Raw genomic sequence first — 23,719 nt, forward strand, 5'->3', positions numbered from 1 at the left:
ACCGAGGAGCCTACCAACCGCCTCAGTGACTTCAACCCCAGAGATTAAAGGGCCCACCTCAGAGTCCCCAGACCCTGCTTCCTCAAAGGAAGGCGTGTCGGTGGAATTGAGGAGGGCTTCGAAGTATTCTCCCCACCGACTCACGACGTCCCGAGTCGAGGTCAGCAGTACACCATCTTCCCTATACACAGTGTTAATGGTGCACTGCTTTCCTCTCCTCAGACGCCGGATGGTGGACCAGAATTTCCTCGAAGCCGTCCGGAAGTCGTTTTCCATGGCCTCGCCGAACTCCTCCCATGTCCGAGTTTTTGCCTCATTGACCGCCGAAGCCGCAGTCCGCTTGGCCAGCCGGTACCTGTCAGCTGCCTCCGGAGTCCCACAGGCCAAAAAGGCCTGATAGGCCTCCTTCTTCAGCTTGACGGCATCCCTTACCGCTGGACACCAGCGGGTTCGGGGATTGCCGCCACGACAGGCACCAACCACCTTACGGCCACAGCTCCGATCAGCCGCCTCAACAATGGAGGTGCGGAACATGGCCCACTCGGACTCAATGTCCCCCACCTCCCCCGGGACAAGGGAGAAGTTCTGCCGGAGGTGGGTGTTGAAACTCTTTCTGACAGGGGATTCCGCCAGACGTTCCCAGCAGACCCTCACAATACGTTTGGGCCTGCCAGGTCTGGCCAGCATCTTCCCCCGCCATCGGAGCCAACACACCACCAGGTGGTGATCAGTTGACAGCTCTGCCCCTCTCTTCACCCAAGTGTCCAAAACATGCGGCCGCAAGTCCGATGACATGATTACGAATTCAATCATCAAACTGCGGCCTAGGGTGTCCTGGTGCCAAGTGCACATATGGACACCCCTATGTTTGAACATGGTGTTCGTTATAGACAAACCGTGACGAGCACAGAAGTCCAATAACAGAACACCACTCGGGTTCTGATCGGGGGGGCCGTTCCTCCCAATCACGCCCCTCCAGGTCTCACTGTCGTTGCCCACGTGAGCGTTGAAGTCCCCCAGTAGAACGAGGGAGTCCCCAGAGGGGGCACTCTCTAGCACACCCTCCAATGACTCCAAAAAGGGTGGGTATTCTGAACTGCTGTTCGGTGCATAAGCGCAAACAACAGTTAGAACCCGTCCCCCCACCCGAAGGCGGAGGGAGGCTACCCTCTCGTCTACCGGGCTAAACCCCAACGTACAGGCGCCAAGCCGGGGGGCAATAAGCATGCCCACACCTGCCCGGCGCCTCTCACCATGGGCAACTCCAGAGTGGAAGAGAGTCCAACCCCTCTCGAGAGGATTGGTACCAGAACCCAAGCTGTGTGTGGAGGAGAGTCCGACTATATCTAGTCGGAACTTCTCTGCCTCACACACCAGCTCAGGCTCTTTCCCTGCCAGAGAGTTGACATTCCATGTCACAAGAGTTAGCTTCTGCAGCTGGGGGTCGGACCGCCAAGGCCCCCGCCTTTGGCTGCTGCCCACAGATGGTGAGCCCATGGGAAGGGGAACCCACGTTGCCTTTTCGGGCTGAGCCCGGCCGGGCCCCATGGGGACAAGCCCGGCCACCAGACGCTTTCCTTCGAGCCCCACCTCCAGGCCTGGCTCCAGAGGGGGGCCCCGGTAACCCGCGTCTGGGCAAGGGAAACTAGAGTTCATTTATTTTTTTCATCATAAGGAGTCATTTTGAGTCACGCTTAGTCTGGCCCCTCACCTAGGACCTGTTTGCCATGGGTGACCCTGCCAGGGCCTTAAAGCCCCAGACAACATAGCTCCTAGGATCATTGGGACACGCAAACCCCTCCACCACGATAAGGTGATGACTCACGGAGGAGTATGTATTGTGTATGTTCATCTAATTTATGTTTAAATATTTCAATTTAAATTTGCTTATAAAATTCATTTATTCTGGAAGTTTTCAAAATGTTTCTTTAGCAGTTTTTGAAGGCAAGGCAAGGCAAATGCATTTATACAGCACAATTCAACACAAGGCAATTCAAGGTGCTTTACATCACATGAAGATCATAAAAATCACATTAAAATCAATAGAACGTAAAAACAAAGACAATCGAAATAGGAAATAAAACTATACATAAAAATCGCATTTAATCACGAATAGAATAAAATAAAATAAAAATAAAACAAATACTACTACTACTGCTAATAATTGAAATCAGCAATGGAGGTAAGCACAAGAGGAATGGAAAGCAAATAGATTGACATATATAGACAGTTATGGATATGCAGTGTTAAACAAAAGCATTTTTAGCCTTGATTTAAAGGAGCTAACAGTTTGCGCATACTTCAGACCTTCAGGTAACTTGTTCCAGAGGTGAGGAGCATGATAACTAAATGCTGCCTCACCCTGCTTGGTTGTTGTTCTTGGAACATACAAGAGACCGGTTCCAGATGACATTAGGGGTCTAGATGTTTCATAGGAATCTAACAAATCAAGCATGTATTTTGGGACAAGGCCATTAAGTGTTTTGTAGACAATCAGTAGTATTTTATAGTCTATCCTTTGACTCACTGGAAGCCAGTGTAACGATTTCGAAACCGGTGTAATGTGGTCCAGTTTCCTTGTAATGGTATTTGTGAGGACTCTGGCTGCAGCATTCTGTACTAGCTGCAGCTTCTTTTATCAAGACCTGTAAATATACCATTGCAGTAGTCCAATCTGCTGAAAATGAATGCATGCATAAGTTTTTCCATGTCTTGTTGAGTCAGAAGCCCCTTAATTCTAGCTATATTTTTTAGGTGGTAATAAGCAGATTTAGTGACGAACGTTAGATGGCTATTAAATTTTAGGTCTGAGTCAATAATTATGCCAAGGTTTCTGACTTGATTTGTAGCTGTAAGTGACGTTGTGCTAAGGTGCCTGCTTATCTTTAACCTTTCCTTTTCTGGCCCAAAAAATGATTGAAAACAAAGGTTTGAATTGAATGTTTTATCACCTGAAGCAGTACAAGTCAATACAAATTTATTTTGCATTGATCATTTAGCCTATCAATCAATTAGTTTGATATTCATGAGAAATGTAGCCCTGAACCCCGTTCACCCAATCTATTTGGTCTTATTAATGTCTCGGCTGCAGCATAAAGTGTACATACATGCAGTTTATACTGTTTTATTGTCCCTACCAATGTTAAGACCAGACCTACACCCTTGATTTTATTTGCTGGCCAATAAAAACTGGGCTGTGGGTCGCAGTTTGCCCACGGGCCGTAGCTTAGGCACCCCTGCTCTAAACAATTATTTTATTTTATTTTTTAAAGTTGAGAAACGTTACCAAACTGGGAACTCAGTTCTCCAGATAGGTAGTTTTTTTTTTTTTTTTTTTTTTTTTTTTTTGTTAATTGAAATGAAAAGTGAATTTTCTTTCCCCCCGTTCATCAGAACTGCTCATCGGTGATGACAGCTTCAAAAACATCCTAGTCCCGGCGCACTCAACAGCTGAATTAAACTCCGAGTTTACATTTTTGAAAGGTATTACACAACAGACAGTTTTGTTTTTGTTTTTGTTTTTTGACCAAAATGTGTCAAAATTCCCCCCTCACTCTTCATAATGAGTCGTGTCCGCGTTACGACCGCTGACGTAGTGGACCACCTTGCCGACAGAGACATTTGGTCCCGCCCGTCAGTGGGCATGTGGCTTCGCTTCACCCCGCCGACCAGATTACAGGCAGGAGTACGGGCAGAAGAAGCTCCCACACAAAGTAAGGACACTCTTTTTAACTATATTTCTATTAAGCTTAAACTGCCCTTAAAATAATTTGAATAGCAGCAGCTATTGACCCGTTTGCCTTTTCAACCTGCGAATTTGGATCTGTTGTCAATTTCCCTCATATTCAATTATACTACCCATTTTTAAATAGCATGAAATTGTTCAGAAATAAGGAATTTGCAAACTTTTTCAATCGGTAGACTAATTGACACCTTTTTAAATAGAAGTTTAGTAGCCTGTTGTGACGGTTGGCAGTTATTTTGACAGTTGACGCCACACTGATACGCTCGCATTCTTTTTATGTAAGTTGATTCGTTTTATTATAAACTAGTAATAATGGGTTATGAAAACCGGTTGAGTATAGTGCAGTGTGGTTTACATACTTACAAACATATATACATACACACATAACAAGGGCGTAGGTTTGCATAGGGACAGTAGGGCCATAAAACTAGCAAGTTTTCAGGATGCTCAAATTGTCCCCACCAACTTTTAAGCAACCTTACTTGCATTACGTAATGAGTTCAGTTATATAGGCCATTTAAATTGTCTTCCCATATGTTGTAAGGATAGAAACCCTAACCCCTATCATTATTAAGTGGAAGGGCGTAGGTTTGGTCCAAAAATTGGTAGGGACTATATAACAACATAACCTCCATGTACACTTTTTGCTGGCGATATGACATTAATAACACCAAACAGATGTGGTGAATGGGGGGGGGCCTACATTTGTCACGAAAATGAACCTAATTAATTTGTAAGTTATATGATCAATGCAAAATAAATCTGTATTGATTTCATTGACTTTCAGAATTTTTATACAACATCTTAATCTGATATTTTTTCTTAAATCTAGTCGAATAATTTTCTCTATCTTGTTTTGAGTGTTCAAGACTAGTTAACAGATTAATGGGTCAGATTATTCCATTTACTGCAAGTAAATATTGCCATTTGTTCTTATTAAACCCATACATCTAAATTCGGTCATTTTTCACCTAAATCAAGACAAAAAAATGCTTTCAAAAATTGTTTTGAACAATATCCATTCTTGAATTAAGAACATTCTTGATTTTTTTTTAGATGAAATATACTAACTTTTTGCTAAAATAAGTGTGTTAAGATTATTTTCAGATAGCCATTTTTCTATTTCAAGAAAATTTACTTGAAGCACTGGCAGATAATTTAACTTATTTCTAGTAGATTTACAGTGAAAACAAGGGAATTTAACTAGTTTTAAGGAGGTGTGTTTTTACAGTGCATATGTATTGGTTCATGTGATACAACATTGGATTCAAACCTTAGTTTCAAAAAGCTTCCTACTCGAGTTCGAGAAATTCACACCGATTAATGTTATGCTAACTCTGATGCAGGTCGGACTTGCAGTAGCAAAATTAGTGGTGTGTTCACCACCTCCACAACATTGACATCTTTTTACATTACTTGCAGTGACTGCTGCTGGCAGAAAATCATTTCTAATATTCCCTCTCAGTCGAAGGGGGCGGAGGAGGCCGTATGCAATTATTCCGTCACGGCTGTGACTCTGTCTGGGTACTGGTACTGGTACTTGCCACATTCAGCAAGTGAAAAGGGGTCAGGGTAGGTCTGAACCTAATGAAAGCAATTCACTTTAAAATGGTAGGGTCAATTCTATCCTTACAACATATGGGAAGACAATCTAAATGACTTATTTAACTGAAGTCATTATATAATGGAAATAAGGTTGCTTAAAAGTTGGTGGTGACAATTTGAGCATCCTGAAAAGTTGGTAGTGTTATGTCCCTACCGTCCCTATGCAAACCTACACCCTTGATTAAGTGAATAATTTTCATGATTTTCAGACTTACATTTACCCATTTTCTCTTGCTGAATGTGACTGACCCCCCCCCCCCCCCTTCCCACCAAACGCAGGTGTGATTAGCTGATGACTTGCATTTATTTCAAATGTATTGATTGATTTTCAAGATTATTTTATTTTAAAATATTATTATTTGCAGCTTATACAGACATTAAAAAACAGTTTTCATTTTTGATGAGTTTGGCTGTGCTTGTGGACAAAAGTAGTCATTTTTTTTACCTGAAGGAAGGCTCCATTTTTATTTATTTTTGTTATACCCTGTCTAAGAAGTTTTTTTCAGTTCTATTTAATTTACTTATTTTTTTATTTCGCCAAATGTTGAGTGGTCTTAAGACAAATGTTAATTTTTTGCATCCCTGGATAGTTAAGAGATTATAAACAAGTTTGTATTTATTTTGTATGTTAATATAATTGAAGTTATTTTCAAATATTACAATTTAAATGTACTAATATAATCCAGACATTTATTCAGGAAGTTTTCAAAATGGTTCTTTAGTAGTTTTTGGAAACAGACGTTTGAATCCAATGGTGTGAGGTAGGCAAATTTGATTTTGAACAAAGTGCAACCAGGAAACAGATGTGAAGTGAAGGGTTTTTATTGAACAATGGTGTTGAGCGGCTGACTGGTTGGTTGCTCAATGGTTGTGGCTCTAGCTGTAGCTGTGGCTGTGGCGGCAAGGCCTTTAATGGGTGGGTGTCCTGATGGCAAAAACAGAGTTAGTCAAGAGTTCGAAAAAATAAAGGGTCAAAAACTACAGTGGATGTTGGCCGATGTACAAATGGTGACTGGCAGAATCATCTGGCGCCTGTTTGCTGCCAAGGTCGCTCCTTAAAAGCAGGTGTGATTGGTGATGAGCTGCAGGTGCACTCCCAGGTCTGCCACACCCAGCCTGCCAAGGAATTCATGCCACACAAAACAGAAAGGGTCACAAAAATAAAAGACAAAGTAGTGGTGAGTATGGGCTAGGACCACCGCAGTATCACCTGAACCAAAACACATGAAAGTTACTGTAAGTCATTACAGTTTTTTTTTTTTTTTGCATCGATCATTTAACCTATCAATTAATTAGGTTCATATTCGTGAGAAATGAAGCACTGACCCCTGTTCACCCAATCTGTTTGGTTTTATTAATGTATCGTCCCCAACAAAAAGTGTACATGCAGGTTAATCTCTCATATCGTCCCTACTGTATCAATGTTTAGACCAAACCTACGCCTGTGATACATACATACATACATACTTACATACATACATACATACATACACCCCCAGCACACATAGGCGGAGTTTGATTTTTGGGGCAGGGGTGGCACAACATGTTGATGAACCCGAAATGCAAGAATAATTACAATTATAAGTTGAAAATAAGCGGTTTTTGTTTCCCATCATTTTTGAGGAGAATTCTAAATCAGGCTGCTTAGGACAGCTATACTTTTCGCCAAGATCGTCATCCATTGAATATGGTAAGCCCGCCGGTGTTAACAGGTGTTTTGTCAAATTTTGCACCCCATCAGAAATTGCAACTTTGTGTTAAAAATGGCTGCGAATACAGCGGTTACAAAGTAAACACTGCAAACTTTCTTTAAATGAAGGAATATTTACTTACGTTTGATCTTGGACGGACATGTAGAAAAGTTCTCCTCAGACACATTCTGCCATGTTAGCTGCACACAACAACTGCACGCCGCTCTCTCACTGTTTACCTCTTCGCCGTGTAGTTAAGCATTAATTTACGGCATATTCGTGTGGAACATGTATGTTTACGATGTTACTTGTTTATATATCACCCGTGGATAACATTGAGAATCCAATTAAATGTAAAAGAGGGCTTATTCACTGCCACAACAGCTGTGGGAGCAAAATATTATAAGAGTGCAAAATTTGTTGTACAATTAGCGCATCTTTAGTGGGGCAAATTGAAAGTCCGCTAACTAACTTAGGTTTGAAAAAAGATTACTTATATCCATCTTGCCTCTTCGTTCCTCACGTGGTTTTGGCTAAGCAAAGCAAATGACCATCCAAGGTGTGGGTTTCTTGAATAAGACAACTTGACAGATCTTGAGTTACAGAATGGAAGAGAGGCATCATCAACATTAACTGCCCACTAGCGGGCTTTTTATCAGCTGTCTCGAGCTCGCTGCGTTTCTCTGACTTCCGTGTGCTGTGACGAGCAGACATTACTAATCGAACATGCAGATACGATTTTCTCATATCATTACAATAGTCACATGATCTGTTCGAACAAAAAATTTGACCCATTACAATTTTTTTTGTTAATTTCATTCATTTTTGTTGTTTGTTTTATTGCTTTACAACTTTTATAAACAATATTTTACCGGACAATTCGTAATTTTAAAATCATATATAGGAAAGTCAAATACATGCAATGACACTTTTCGGCCACCAGTAAAATCCGCTTATGCCCGCACACACACCTCACACACGCACACACACCCAATACACCCCACACGCATGCACCCCCCCCCAACATACACACAAACAAACAGTCTATACATACCTCGGCGAAGTCAAGTCACATTTATTTTTTCATAGCTCTTAATAACAACAAATGTTTCAAGGGCTTCACAGGTCCACAGTTAACAATTAATAATGACGTCCCCCAAAGAGCTAGGAAAAACCTTATCAGGGGAAAATAGGAAACCTTGAGAAGGGTCACATAGATGGGGGGATCTCACCTGCAGGATGACCAGGCAAAAATAGATGACTAGTGGGGAACATTTACCAAATTCAAGTGGCAATGAACACAATAAAATAGACTACAAAGCCTATATTGCCATTGGATAAAGTACAAGTTTTATATCTATGCCATAGTGTGCACCGCATAAAACAAAGGCAAAGTACAGTAACGCTAATATGAAAAGAAAACAAAACCAAAACAAAACACACAATGTGCTTAGAATGAGGAATAAGTGACTAGCAGCAAGTGCTGATGTAGTGGTAATATAACAGTGGGTTTATGACAATTGTCAAGGAATTGTTTCCCAGCATATGGCTCTCAAATGTTGATATAAAGCTTAAGCTTTATCATTGGACAAATGTTATCTAAAAATTCATAATTCAAAGCACAACTGTCTACATCCTGAGGCGAGGGAGGGCAGGCAGGCGCTCTCAAGGTTAAAGCTGTTCTTCAAAAGGTAGAATGTAACATTTAATTGGTAAAGCACGGCCTGGCCACCTACACTTCATGATACGACTTCTTTTTCTTATTATAATGTTACCATTTTTTATCAGTTGACCTCGCCTTTAAGTATGATAAGATGAGCTCTGAGCATCATTGTACTCCGTGTGTGATGGATGTTCTCCTTGTGATCATAAGTAAACTTTTAAAAGACTTCTGAAGTGAGAGCCCTTTTCTTCTTCTTCTTCAAAGGGAGAACAGATTTTCTCCCCTAACAACAATTTACAGTACTCAGACTAAGAGGCAGATGGCTGACTTGATATGATTTTAAGTAATAGCTAGAGTGTAGAGGCAAGTCTTGAGGCGAGATTTAAACATTTCTACTCTGAAAATGTCAAACAAAACTGAACATCGTAAAATTATGGGATTTACACTTTGTCCTTGAATATTGTGCTGATCGCTGTCCCACAATCAAAGAAGAGTACAGAGCTTCCCTGAAAAACAAATATGGAAGGGGAATGGGTTTGTGTTTGCTCATGTCCTTGGTGAGACAGATTCAATGATACAAATTGTGTTGTCATTTTTATCTTTTGGATAGCTGCAATCAATATTGACGATAATATCTAGCTTACATCTTACTTCAAATGGTTCCTTTCCACATTTGTGTTATTTTACTGTGTCAAAATTACATCACAAATGAGTCCTCAGGTTGTCCTGGATTTTTTTCCAGCTACTCTTGCTTCCAACCATATTCTCAAAAAACATGCATGTCAGGTCAGTTGAACAGGTTGCGGATCTTTGTTTGCCTTAATTTTAAACTAATTGTACTCTATTGTTTTATTCAATTCTTTTCCTGGTGCATTTTTCAAATCATTCTCGCCATTTGCAAAAGTTTGTGCATTTGTCAAAAACTGTGGCAAAACACCATGGATTACCTGCAAAAGCCAGATCTTGGGCCAAAATCTTTAGTCCAGCTCAAACATGGCCATGCTATCAGAATGACGAGTCCTAGTGCCATTGTTTTTGGCGAATAAGACAGTCAAATTGCTCAGTCTTGGTGTCAATACAATAGTGTACTCGGGAGATGCTGTGATGCAAAAGATGGCTAATGTTTTGATGTCAGTTATAAATTTGTTTGATCAAATAATAAGTATATTAATTGCAAGAAACTGGACAAAATTACATTTTTACTGTTTATAGCATTTGTTGAGAGACGTCATTGTGATACAGAAATGAAAAAGCACTGTGATGCAAAACAAACAAACAAACAAATAAATAAATAAATAGAAATGTGATTGAAATTGTTCTCCCAACATTTGGCTGCACTTTCAACCAGCCTCAGCCATTGTAAGCTAATGATTGAGAACATGGTCTACAAGCGTTGCTCTTATCTCAACAGGAATGCACATGTGTCCTCTTCCTCTTCTGCCTTGCCTCCCAACTCCTTCCCCACGCACCCTCAATTCTCTTCCTCTTCTCTCTGGTTGGCTGTTGACCCTGTCTGTCCAAATTGATATAGTATACATATATACATATGCTGTATACAGTGTTATGAAAAAGTATTTGAACCTTTTGGAATGTCTTACATTTTTGCATAAAAACACCATCAAATGTGATCTGGTCTTTGTTAAAATCACACAGATGAAAAAAAAGTGTCTGCTTTAACTAAGACCACCCAAACATTTATAGGTTTTCATATTTTAATGAGGATAGTATACAAACAATGACAGAAGGTGGAAAATTAAGTAAGTGAACCATCACATTTGGCAGCAATAACTTAAACCAGATGCCTCCTGTAGCTACAGATCAGTCTGGCACATCGTTGAGGAGTAATCTTGGTACATCCATATCTAGAAAACTGCTGTAGTTGAGTCAGATACCTGGGATGTCTGGCATGAATCGCTGTCTTTAGGGCATGCTACAGCATCTCAATGGGGTTCAGGTCTGGACTTTGACTTGGCCACTCCAGAACGTGTATTTTGTTCCTCTGAAAACATTCTGAAGTTGATTTACTTCTGTGTTTTGGATCATTGTCTTGTTGCAGCATCCATCCTCTTTTTAGCTTCAACTGTCTGACAGACGGCCTTACTTTTTCCTGCAAAACATCCTGACAAACTTTTTAATTCATTCTTCCATTAATGACTGCAAGTTGTCCAGGCCCCGAGGCAGCAAAACAGCCCCAAATCATGATGCTCCCTCCACCATGCTTCACTGTGGGGATGAGGTGTTAATGTTGGTGAGCTGTTCCATTTTTCCTCCACACATGATGTTGTGTGTTACTCCCAAACAAGTCAACTTTGGTTTCATCAGTCCACAAAATATTTTGCCAAAACGTCTGTTGACTGTCCAATTGCCTTTTTGCGAACATTAGACGAGCAATAATGCTTTTTTAGACAGCCGTGGCTTCCTCCGTGCAGCCCTCCTTTGAACACCATTCTTGGCCATAGTTTTACATATAGTTGATGTGTTCACAGATATTGGACAGTGCCAGTGATTTCTGTAAGTCTTTAGTACACACTCCAGGGTTCTTTTTTACCTCTCTGCGTATTCGGCGCTGAACTCTTGGCGTCATCTTTTGTTGATGGCCACTCCTTGAGAGAGAAGCAGCAGTCTTTCCGTTTGTAGAAAAGTTCTCTGAATGTCGATTGATGAACATCCATACTTTTAGATATGGTTTAGACCGAGCCATGATGCACATCAGACAATGCTTCTCATCAAGACAGTTCTTACCAGGTGTGTGTTTTATAGCAGGCAGGGCAGCTTTAAACCACTCACCAGTTATTGGGCACACACCTGACTTCAATTATTTGGTAAAAAATGGTTTCAATTGCTCTTTAAAGAGCATACGACAGGAGAAAAAAAGTCTTCAATAGCATTATTATGTGAATTAGAATCATATTTTGAGACGATTCGACTATATACAACAATTTAGCAAAGCGCAGATGACGAGAAATTAGTCTTTTAATCTGCCGGTTAGCCACGCCTACCATTATAGGGCTCAAGCGTCCCCAACAGGTGGATGACGTCAGCGGGAGACTGGGCTCATCGGTTTTACTATACAGCCAATTGAGGGGGAATTATTCAGAACGAGGAAAACGCGACGAAGAGAGCCGCAAAATGTCATTGTTTCAGTCTCTCTTCTCCAATATTTTTACGGGATATTCTTTTTATCCAAGTATTTTTCCCCAATAGCTAAATAAATGGCTTGAGAAGGACCAGTCAGCCCGTTGAGGGGGAACTATTCACAACGAGGAAAACACGACAAAGAGATCTGCAAAATGTCATTGTTTCTGTCTCTTCAATATTTTTACAGGATATTCTTTTTATCCAAGTATTTTCCCCAACTGCTAAATAAATGGCATGGTCATCACAAATAACAGTCTTGACATGGCAAAATTACTCCATAATGGTCAAAACTGTCGACTTCACCTTTACTGTCGCACCTCCCGAACGATATTTTATGACACCTAAATCGGACATATGTCATTTCCCTTCCCCGGCTTCGGAGAAGGTAAACAAACCAAGAGGCGTGACAGCTAGCCGACATGCTAACCCGAACCGAGTGATGTTTCAAAGTCTTCGAAGCGGAAAATCACACATAACTAGTCCGGATTATTTGACATGACGACTGGGTTGTCGATTGTCTTTGCGTATCGGAAAACCGCCTGGCGGAGATCAATTTAAAGCTCGTTCCCCGGAGGAGGGCGGCTGCAGTTGTTTTGCAGATAACGCGCAGCTAATGTTCATGAGGAGAGCTTTTTACATGCCTATCAATGATCAAACGTAAGTAGTCCTTTATTTAAAGAAAGTTTGTAGTGTTTACTTTGTAATCGCTGTGTTCGTATTTGACATAATACAAAACAAGATTTTTACTCACTTTCTCTTAAGTCCAATGGTCCCACAGTAGTAGGGCTTGTTTTGGCCAATATCCACGGTGAATGGGAACCTTTTGAAATTCCAAAAAGAAGCACACGCCTCTCCCTCATACAGCAAGATTTTTCTGCAGCCGTTTGGCTGGCATGATGCGAAAAATAAACGTATTAATCCGAAAAATCAGCTGAATCCTTAGTCCTCATACACAACAGTACAGCTTTATAGTGAAGAGGACTCCTTCTCCCGTACACGTCACAGCGCCCTCCTCCTCAATGCAAGACTGAAGCCGGAAGTCACTCATTTTCATGGCGCGGGATTAAAAAAACTAAATAAATATAGCGATCGCTTCCACACACATCCAAGCGGTCCATATCATTCAGGAGCATAAAATACCGCGTATATTATGAAATAAACATGCTTTTTCGTGTCACATGCACTTTAAATCTCCTTAGGCAGACGGTTCACTTCCTTATTTTTCCCCCTTCTGTCATTGTTTGCATGCTATTCTCATTAAGAATGAAACCTATACATGTTTCGGTGTTTTTAGCTAAAGCAGACACTGTTTTTACATCTGTGTGAGTTTGACAAAGATCAGATCACATTTGATGGTGATTTTATCCAGAAATGTGAGAAATTCCAAAACGTTCAGATACTTTTTCATACCATTATATATAATACTTACTAGTTGATGGTTTATGAGATGCACCGTTGAGCTATTTCAGAGAACTTTGTGGTTATTGGTTGAGCTAATGCTTCTCTTCAGTAGAGGAAACCATGATTCACCTAGGAACAATTTACCACTTCAGGACAGATTTAGAAAATAGTGATGAAAATATCTAGAAATATGTTTCACATCTTATCACAACTTGCTTAGTCATTTTGCATGTAAAGACTTATGCCTAAAGGTTGTGGGGGATGAGGGTATTCAATAGAGACCTGTGATAATGTCACACAAGGGGGGTGAAGGTTCTTTGTCTACCAAGCTTGATGTTTCCACAGTTAAAAAATGACAGTCTTGGTGACTTTAAAAATATATTTAAAGTCGAAAACACAGCTTTTACAAAAGGTAAAAAGGTAAAATCAAAAATAGAAACACGATGATAAAACTGTTTAAAATGCAAATGCTATTAAAAATGGCTGCCAAAGTTAAAACTTTGTCCATTCGTTCTGTCAAAGAAGTCAAATACAAAGTCCAATTAAAACAAACATTTCAAATAAAACAGCAACCAAGGCAAAAAAACAAAACAAAAAAACAGGATTCCCACTATAAAAATAATTTTTGCAATTTGCAATTTGAAATAAGCAATATATAATATAGGAAACAGTAGAGAATTGAACGGAATAATTTGCAAGGATATACAAAGCATTTACAATTTGGTCAAAGAAACATGAAATTAGTGATGCACGATAATACATTTTTCAACCGATACTGATAATTATCTGCCAGCACTTCAAGTATATTTCACTCAGATCTCTTGAAGAAAAATAGCTAGCTGAAAATAAGTTTAACAGCCTTATTTTAAGCAATAAAATATTATACTCAGGGGTGCACATAAGTGGTCTGCATGCGCGCATGCGTACCGGACGTAGACAAACGCGCTGGCCCTCAACGACTTCCATACGCTTTTGCGTACCGATGGCTGACCACCGTATTTGCGGCGGACACGGGAAAATAACTTCTCAAAATGTCAAAGAGGCAGGCCACACTGAGTAATTACTTCCGTGTTCCCCCACCCCCGTCAAAAGACAGACAGACGACAGAGACGTCACCGGAGTTACCGAAAAAAAGGACTTTTGCTGAAAAGTAGGCGGTACCATGGCTAGAAGCAAATGATGCTCGCACGGAAATGCGGTACAAAATGTGCTGTGAGAATCCCAATGTCGCCGATAAGAGCAGCGCATTTTATGTAGGGTCAAAGAATTTCAGCCATCCAAACTTTGAAAAGCACGAAAAAAACAGAGCGCATGTGGCAATTAAGCAAACTATCGATGTCAAACAGGACCCCGCTCGCCCTATGGACAAGTGGCGGAATAAAGGTAATGAACAGCGACATGCACTGACAAACGTGTTTTTGCTCGCATTTTACAAAGCTAAACATGCACGTTCAATAAGGTCTTATGAGGAGGACATCCCACTTTTAAAAAGGCTTGGAGTTAATGTGGGAGCCGCATAATGCCCTTTATTTTGAATTGGTGCTTTTTATTTCTTTACATTTCAAAGTAATGGCAATTTTGTTGTGCCAGTTGATGTTAATCAAGCATTAATTGGTAATATAATTAATTAAAGTTAATTGGCTCTAAGTAAAGCTTGTCATAAATTTATCGCATCAGGCGGGTTGGCTCTCAAGCTCAATGAGGACCAAGTCACATCTCCAGGTCCTCCTCTGAGAACCTGGGCAAAAAAATTATGTGCACCCCTGATTATACTTAATTCTAAAAATTCTTTATTCAAGAATAGGTATGGTTCAAAACATTATGTGAAAGCAATTTCTTCTTGATTTAGGTGAAAAATGACCATTTTTTTAGATTGCCATTAATAAGAGAAATGGCATTATTTTCTTCAAGTAAATGGAATAATCTGGCGCATTAATCTGTTAACTAGTCTTTAACACTCAAAACAAGATGGGGAAAATTATTTGACTATATTTAAGAAAAATAATCTGATTAAAACGTCATAAATTTACAGCATACTGAATGCATTACTGACTGGTTGACTTCTTTGTGTGGTTTGGCGCATGTTATAATTATCATCTAACCACTGTGCCGTCATGATAAGCATGCTTACTTGAAATCACTTCTCCAAATGTCCGTGGTGAAACTGATGTGATCGGCATGTCTTTCACGAAGAATGGTGGTCGTATAAACTGCATTATCTTTTTTATCCGGGGGTTTGGTTCTCAGGTCATTTTGATTTTTTTTGTTGTTGTTTTTTTTGCCAAATTAGCACCCGAGCCAGGCCTCTGTCTGGCCGTGATGCTCGATGAGTTGAACTGGAGATGAGTGGCGGCGGCAGCTACGTTCTTACCGGATATCCGACTGCCCTGGCTGATTTGCCGCGGCGTATTCAGCCTCTGTTCCGGGTGGAGGCGCGTGCCTCAAGTCCCGCACACCGTGGGGGAACGCTCGTGAAAATGGGGTGTTCGCCGGAGGTGCCGCTGCCCGGAAACCGGGCTCGGCCCGCCTAGGCGGGGCGGCGGCGGCCTGCCGGACCAGACAGAGCGGTGGGCTCCGTCGGAAGACGGCTACTCGTCGACTATCGGTCTCGTGCCAGTGTTTAGTCTTAGATGGGAGTTTACCACCCGCTTTGGGCTGCATTACCAAACAACCCGACTCCGGGATGGCTGCAGCGTCTCTCTTACGTCACAAGCCCCCTTAGCGTAGCCAAGTTTATGTGTGTTTAGCTTTAGCATTGACCCTAGCAGCAGCCTCGTATTCTTTCCAAAAATCTTTGTGATGCAGTTTTACATGGCTGCTTAGTGGTGTTGAATGAGGACGCTTTCCTTCCGCGTCGTGGAACTTCTACAGTGCATGTTTTGCAGATGGCGAGAGCGTCGTTTGTGTCACACACGGAAAAATTAACCCACACTAGTGAGAGCCGCCGTATCGCCTCAACCCTGTTGTGTAACGCCGCCTCTTGTATGACGCCATACTCCTCAACCCCTCCTCCCTCAGGGGCTTCAGAGAGAGGCGGGATTTAGGAGGCGGCGGGGGAGAGGTGGACAAAACGGCTTCAATTGCGCACATTTGGAGGTTAAATCAAGTATATAATTATCGGATTGCATTAGAGGTTGAATTTTTTTTATCTGGATTATCTGTGTGATGTCATAATTGCTATTATCAGCCAATAGTTATCGGTAACCGATATTATCGTGCATCTTTACATGAAACTGCTTTATCATGTGCACAAGTGACATGATGTTATCAAGATTGAATGAGTCGATTTGAGTGTTTTAATTCTGTGAAATGTACCAAAGCGATTGAAAAAAAACTTTTAACGTTTTACACTTCTCAACCTCATTCTATTTAAATTAGCATTTACGAACTTACTGTAATGACAAAATATTTTCTACTACACATACAACATATTCCACCAACCAGAAGGAGACATGACTACAAGTAATTGCTTTCAACCTCACACCCTTTGCAAGCATTCTCTCCAGGTCACCTCATGTCTGCTGTTTACCTCACGTCAGCACCCTGACTGGGAAAGTACGAGTAAGAAGAGGGGAAACTACTTTTTTTTTTTTGTCACTAAAGCTTCTGGAAATTTTAAGCTCAGCTGTATTTGAACTACCAAGAAAGTGGTACAGAGAAGGGGGGTGGGAATACTACCACATGGTTGGACCATTCAAGTAAACAGTGGTTCCATTAAAGGAATTAAAGATATTTGCAGGAGTCTCTCTGATCTGAGTCACAAGCCAGTTGCAAGTCATTTTGTCCAAGTCTCCAACAAGTGCCACATTTTTCCTGTTGTGGGCAAGTCAAGTCAAGTCGAGTTAGAAAGTTAAGTCGAGTTCAGTCGAGCCTTTAGGTCGTTAAATTAGTGTCTCGTTTCGACTTGAATCCGAGTCCGTATGACCCGAGTCCAAGTTCTGCTATTTCAGCCAATCAAATATGAGTCTCCAGTTGGCCTTCCCTTCCTCGTGATGTCAGTAGTACCCGCTGTCCCATGCACTTGTTTACAAGTTTATCAATGTTTATGTGTGTGTGTATTAGGGTTGAACGATATTGAAAAAAACTGACATTGCGACTTTTGGGAGGTTTGCGATATATACCGCGATATTAAAACTAGAAGAATTTTCAGCAGAAGACTTGAATTGCTCTGTTTGAGAAGACTTCTATAGACTCACTATGACCACAATGTTTCTCATTAGAGATGTCCCGACCCGATCATGTGATCGGAAATCGGGGCGATCGCGCCATTTTTCACAAGATCAGAATAGGATGGAAAGGATCGGGTTTTATGTTTTTCTGCTTCATGCACGTACATTCTCTCACCCTCCTTGCTGCTAAGCAGTGCGATCAAACCGTTTTTCTTGGTCACCAGTGCAGCTGGCTTTAGGTCAGTGGTGTCCAAACTATTCCACATAGGGCCGCAGTGGGTGCTGGATTTAATTCCTACAGAACAAGATGACATCTTTTCACCAATCTGGTGTCTCACAAGCAGTGTTGTTAATTTTACTTTTAAAAAGTAATTAATTACAGTTACAAATTACTTCTCCCAAAAAGTAATTGCGTTAGTAACTCAGTTACCTGAATTTAAGAGTAATTAGTTACTTGGCAAAGTAACTAGTGATAATTTTCATGTTTTGTTTTTTTTCTCAAAAAAAAAAAAAAAAAAAAAAAAAAAAAAAAACAGGGTCACACAATGTGAAGTTTAAAGGGTTTTTGGGACAATTGGCCCTAGCCCAATTCTTTACCCCCCACTTAACTAGACACAAGGGTATTGCGATAACTAGATGGTAACCTTTGCTATGTGTGGAAGTCATTTAAAGTTGTGAATCAACCGTTAAAGTTGTTAAAATTGCTCCCGCTATTGCATTTGTTCCCTTCTGTCTACTTTCAATATGTGTAAGTTTTAAAACTGTTTCATCATTTAAAGATAGATTTAAGTCAAGATGTTGCCGATTTAGGACCATTTTAGATTAAAAAAAAAAAATTTTTTTTTAATTGGTTCGCTAGGAAGGATCTCTACAACAGAGCCTTCCTGAGAGGTGTACTGCTTTAAGATGGCGGCTGTTTACTAACGCATGTAGTCCTTAAACATGTTGCCAATGCAGCCGTGTCTAACATTTGCATCTAGTTCTATAATATGTGATATCTACCGTATCATGTGGGCGTAGTTTGTAGGCTACAGTCAGGTATTATTGGAGCCACCGAGCATCGCGTTTGCAACGTCGTCTTCCCCACTCCTGCTCTGCTCACTCGTCTCCGTGAGTACGTCTCTCTGATTTTTTTTTTATTCAACCAACTTAGTAACGCATAGTAACGCACGCCTTTCCCGCCTCAGTAACGGTAACGGCATTGCCAAGATGAGAAAAGTAATTAATTAGATTACTCGTTACTGAAAAAAATAACGCTGTTAGTAACGCCGTTATATTGTAACGCCGTTATTACCAACACTGCTCACAAGTGTAATCAGTTGATTGCAGTCAGGTGTTGCTTGTTTTAGCACAAACTTCATTGGTTAAACTGTCTGTGCTCGATTGGTAGGAACAAAAACCAGGACCCACAGCGGCCCTTGCGGACAGGTTTGGACACCCATGCTTTAGGTACTTAAAGTTAACGATGATTGACAGGTTGGTAGCTTTGATCTGGCCAGAGACGCCTCGAATGCTCTATGATCAAAGGCACAAATGTGTTAATCATCGTTAAGCTTGTTACTCAGGGGCCGTTTATATGGTGACTCTCTGAGAATACGAACAATTTCAAATTTGCATTTGCATTTGCGTCTCCATTTGAACAATGTCGGCATTCAGCATGAAAACGATGTAGTACTCATGCCAAGCCCTAGTTGGCAGTGCAGATTTACCGGGCGACAGAGAATGATGCACTTTGACCCCACCAAGCTCCCTCAGCCTGGAAAAAAATATGCCCGCCCATTCGAAGCGATGTCATTTTTCTTTTGTTCAGAAAGGCACAAAAATTGAAACGTTCAACATATTTAATTTCAAAATATTATTGAAACAGTAAATTAAAGCTGACATTCCGCCATATTTGCTGTTTTTAATGTTTAGTAGCAGCGCTGCGCACGCCCAATGTGACGTGTACGAGTGCTGACGTTATCGGCGCGGGTCCGGCACGGCAGTAGCCTTTGATATGCATGCGGAGGAAGCTCCCCTCAATCCCCCGCAATCGAATTCTTCCACTTTCGAGGCAGGATACTGAATTTTTCGTCTTCGCCTTCCGTCTTCGCCCACACCATATGCATGCGAGGCAATTCTGCTACTCAGTCATTGCGTCTTTGTGTCGCAGTCGCCATGTAAACTGCCCCTCAGTCTGAAGTGTGCTGTAGCAACTCAGTAATTGTGTATTTGAGAGGCATATTCTCAAAATCAGGTGACTTGGAATCGGGTGCAAAAACATGCGATCGGGACATCCCTAGTATTTATATAATACCTTTTAATCGAGGCTAAAGGGGTTTATCTGTGATTGATGAAGATTAGTGTTAATAAAAGGGATCCGGGAAGCCATGCCTCTGCACAATTGCTGCTTTTATGAAGAAAAACAAAGATTTACATAAAAAAAAACCCCAAAAAACAATCACATGTCCTGCGATGGGATCATTGTGCACGCATAGTGTGTATACTGTGTGTGTAACTGACTTCACAGTTGTCACAGCAATGGCTGCACTCATAAGCGGCGTCGTTTTTTGTGTTTAAACATTTTGTTCAATAACAGAGAGCTAAGAAATCAGTCAAATACCAACCGTCTTTCACATGAAGGTCATTTACTGGATACTAGGTGTTATTTGTCCCTTTAATCGTAATAATAATGCATTGTATTTTGACACCACTTTACAAGAAGTGTAAAAGAAATCTGAAAGTGCTGCACAAAACAATTATTTGTGTCATCTGTTTAGTATTTTAAAATTGTATATCTTTACCTAGTATTCTTGTTGCTTATATAACTTATCTCACGTGTTATCTTTCAGCAGAGTTCCAAGGATGAGAAAGTTGAAAGTCCGAACGTACTTGCTGCTTGTCGGGCTGAGCGTCTTGATGTTCCATCTCCTGATCGTCTTTAATGACAAAAACATTTGCCTCCAACCAAGTACGGAAGAGGAGCACAATGGCATTATGGAGCCCGCCAACGAGAACAAAACTTTCGTCAGGCCAATGCAAGTTTGCGAACAAAATGTGACTGTAGCCAATACCTCTGGCTTTGCGGCTCTTCCTGGTAGCATTAAAGACTTCCTGTACTACCGCCACTGTCGCGATTTCCCCATGCTACTGGATGTCCCTCATAAATGCAGTGGAGTTGATGTTTTCCTACTATTGGTCATTAAAAGCTCTCCTAGGAACTATGAGCGCAGAGAAGTGCTTCGCAAAACCTGGGCCAAGGAGAGAATGCACAGTGGGGTTTGGATCAGAAGGGTCTTCCTCTCAGGTACGACCAGTCATGGCTTTGAAAAGATAAGGCTGAATAAACTCCTCCAAGCAGAGCAGCGTGAGTACAAAGACATCCTCCAGTGGGATTTTGCCGACACCTTCTACAACCTCACTTTGAAGCAAGTGCTTTTCCTGGAATGGATGGAAACAAACTGTCCAAACGCTCGCTTCTTGTTAAATGGTGATGATGATGTTTTTGCCAATACAGACAATATGATGGAATTCCTTCGGAGTCTCAATGACAATGACGGACGCAAACACCTTTTTACGGGTCATCTGATCCAGTACGTAGGGCCCATTAGGTCACCTGAAAGCAAGTATTACATACCCGTTCAGGTGCAGGAGTCAAACTCGTATCCACCCTACTGTGGGGGCGGGGGCATTCTCCTGTCAGGCTACACAGCTTTAGTCATGAAAAATATGTCCAGTTCCATTACCATCCTTCCCATTGATGATGTTTACATGGGAATGTGTCTGGCTAAAGCAGGGCTTGCACCTAGCTCCCACATGGGAGTGAAGACAGCAGGACTTTACATCCCGCTCAGCAATATAGATGTATTCGACCCCTGCTTCTATAAAGATATGCTACTGGTCCACAGATTCCTACCGGCTGAGATGTACATATTGTGGCATAGAATACAAGACCGAGCCCCACAATGTTGATTCCTAAGTCAGCGGTAACTTTCAGGAGAATGCACACTGCCTGATGTACTCATTTCCTGGATACAAGTGCTGCATGTTTCTTAATGTGGATGATTTGAGCAGAGCTTTACACTTAACTGGCGAGGCTGACTGTTGGGTCTAAACTTACTTGTATCTAGCAAAATAATAAAGACCCAGAGGAGGGCGGAGAGAGAATCAGACTTGAAACGAAAATAAAGCTTTTAACACTGACGGCCGTCAGGAGAAAGATTGATGCAGCCCGTGTGGCTGCAACAAGCTTATCTAAACCCTCCCCTGAGAAGCGCCAGCCTTTTATTAAGGAGTTGGAGAGCATTCATTGCACATGCGTAAGTTTTGTTTTATCGAGATTGTATCATTTACTGAGAACAGAAACCAGAATGAAACATTATGGTGACATTTACTGAAAACAGAAATTTTACTCTTTCCATTGTGTAAAGACTAAAAAGCATAAGTGAATAGAGAAAACAATCTTAACACCTAGTTTTAAACACACATTATTGCATTTACTATTATTGTGAATATTGTTAATACTCTTATTGTGCAAAAGCATTAAAGCACATCTCACACTGACTGTCAACAACATGACCAGGCAGTCAGTCTGGGCACATCATGTTTTGTAAAGATGTCATCAGATGAAACCAGGTCAAAATGTTTCCTGAGAAAAACTCAAGTGTTTATTTCAAATCCTAATATGTGAGCCACTCCACAGAAACAACGCTTTTCACACAGTGTCAAAATGTAATGTGATACCCTCTGGAGGCAAGGATTTTTGAACAAACCTTTACATCAGAAGCTTCCACTTCAAAGTTTGCGTTCTAATTTTGTGTTTGTAAGTGAATGCATCATAGTCATTGAAGAAACACCTAAATCGACACACCAATGTTTCATGTATTTTCGATGCTTTCACCGTATTGCAGCTACTGAATCTGCTGCTAAAACTTTCATCTCGGATTGACAGTTAGATGCATATTTTTTTAAATTATTATTTTTGTTTTTACATATAATAGTGGCTTCGAAAGGTAAACACACCTTATGATTGCTTTAGCTCAGGGGTGCCCAAGTCCGGTCCTCGAGAGCACCGATTCAGCTTTAATTAAGTTTTATCACTGGAATTGATGTAAATTCTTTTTTCCAATGGGTAGGGTCACGTTTGAGATGACGCTTAATGGATGAGAGGCAAGTTACACTTTGGAATACAATCATACCAATACTAATTAATAATTCACTTTTTGTGTACTCCAAAACATGACCCACTTTATCTGTTTTCCAACTAATGGGACATAATCATGACATAAAAAAACAAATGAGCAAGGAGTATTTATAAACTTCTGGCAACTCACAGATGGACCCTATCCTTCATGATGCTTCCGGTACAAGTTTTTTTTGGCATCTATACTCGTTGTGAACAAATGTCTCCAGCTTGCTGCTCTTTCCATCGTCACTTTATCTGATATTATTTGCTGTGCGCTAATGATTATGTGGAAGCTGGAGCTGCGAAATGAAGCATTCAGCAACTCATCTGTTTCTAGCCACTTGAACTGTAATGACATTAAACAAGTGAATGGAAAAGCAAACTACGCTAGACTAGGTTCATACTGCATGTCAAACGATTAAAATTTTTAATCGAGTTAATTACAGCTTAAAAATTAATTAATCATAATTAATCGCAATTAATCGCAATTCAAACCATCTATAAAATATGCCATATCTTTCTGTAAATTATTGTTGGAATGGAAAGATAAGACACAAGACATATATATACATTCAACATACGGTACATAAGGACTGTATTTGTTTATTATAACAATAAATCAACAAGATGGCATTAACATTATTAACATTCTGTTAAAGTGATCCATGGATAGAAAGACTTGTAGTTCTTAAAAGATGAATATTAGTACAAGTTATAGAAATGTTATATTAAAACGCATCTTAATGTTTTCGTTTTAATAAAATTTGTAAAATTTTCAATCAAAAAATAAACTAGTAGCCCTATTCTGTCCTCAATGTGTGTGAGTACACAAATTGACAGATATCGAACATAAGTTCCAAAAAGAAATCAGACGGTGTGGCAAAGTTGCATGGGCTTTACTGAAGTCATCTCTTTTTGACAGGAGCACGTTTCTTGTATTTTTGTAAAACTGAAAATAACCAGGAAATGTGTCAATAACTTGCATAAATCACGAAATAACATAAAATGTACACACACATGTGTATTTGAGCAGTAGGACTAGCCAATTAGCTCACAAGCATCTAACAATGTAACTGCATTTCACCATATATGTGAACAAATTCAAATACACATCATCGATAACTATCTAATGCTCATGAATAT

General features: G+C 40.6%; 1 protein-coding gene across 2 annotated transcripts; it reads left to right on the forward strand.

The window, feature by feature from the left end:
- Positions 1-3,548: 3,548 nt before the first annotated feature.
- On the forward strand, positions 3,549-23,512 carry LOC130919219 (N-acetyllactosaminide beta-1,3-N-acetylglucosaminyltransferase 3-like). Of its 2 annotated transcripts, none has more exons than XM_057841748.1 (2): positions 3,549-3,713; positions 20,244-23,512. In XM_057841748.1, the coding sequence occupies exon 2, from the start codon at positions 20,257-20,259 to the stop codon at positions 21,361-21,363; it is 1,107 nt and encodes a 368-aa protein (XP_057697731.1). In that variant the 5' UTR covers positions 3,549-3,713; positions 20,244-20,256; the 3' UTR covers positions 21,364-23,512. The 2 variants fall into 2 exon arrangements, with proteins under 2 accessions (XP_057697731.1, XP_057697732.1); XM_057841749.1 differs by having other exon boundaries at positions 3,631-3,713; positions 20,247-23,512.
- The last annotated feature ends 207 nt before the right edge of the window (positions 23,513-23,719 follow it).

Source organism: Corythoichthys intestinalis, chromosome 7 (assembly GCF_030265065.1).
Source record: "Corythoichthys intestinalis isolate RoL2023-P3 chromosome 7, ASM3026506v1, whole genome shotgun sequence".
NCBI lineage: Eukaryota > Metazoa > Chordata > Actinopteri > Syngnathiformes > Syngnathidae > Corythoichthys > Corythoichthys intestinalis.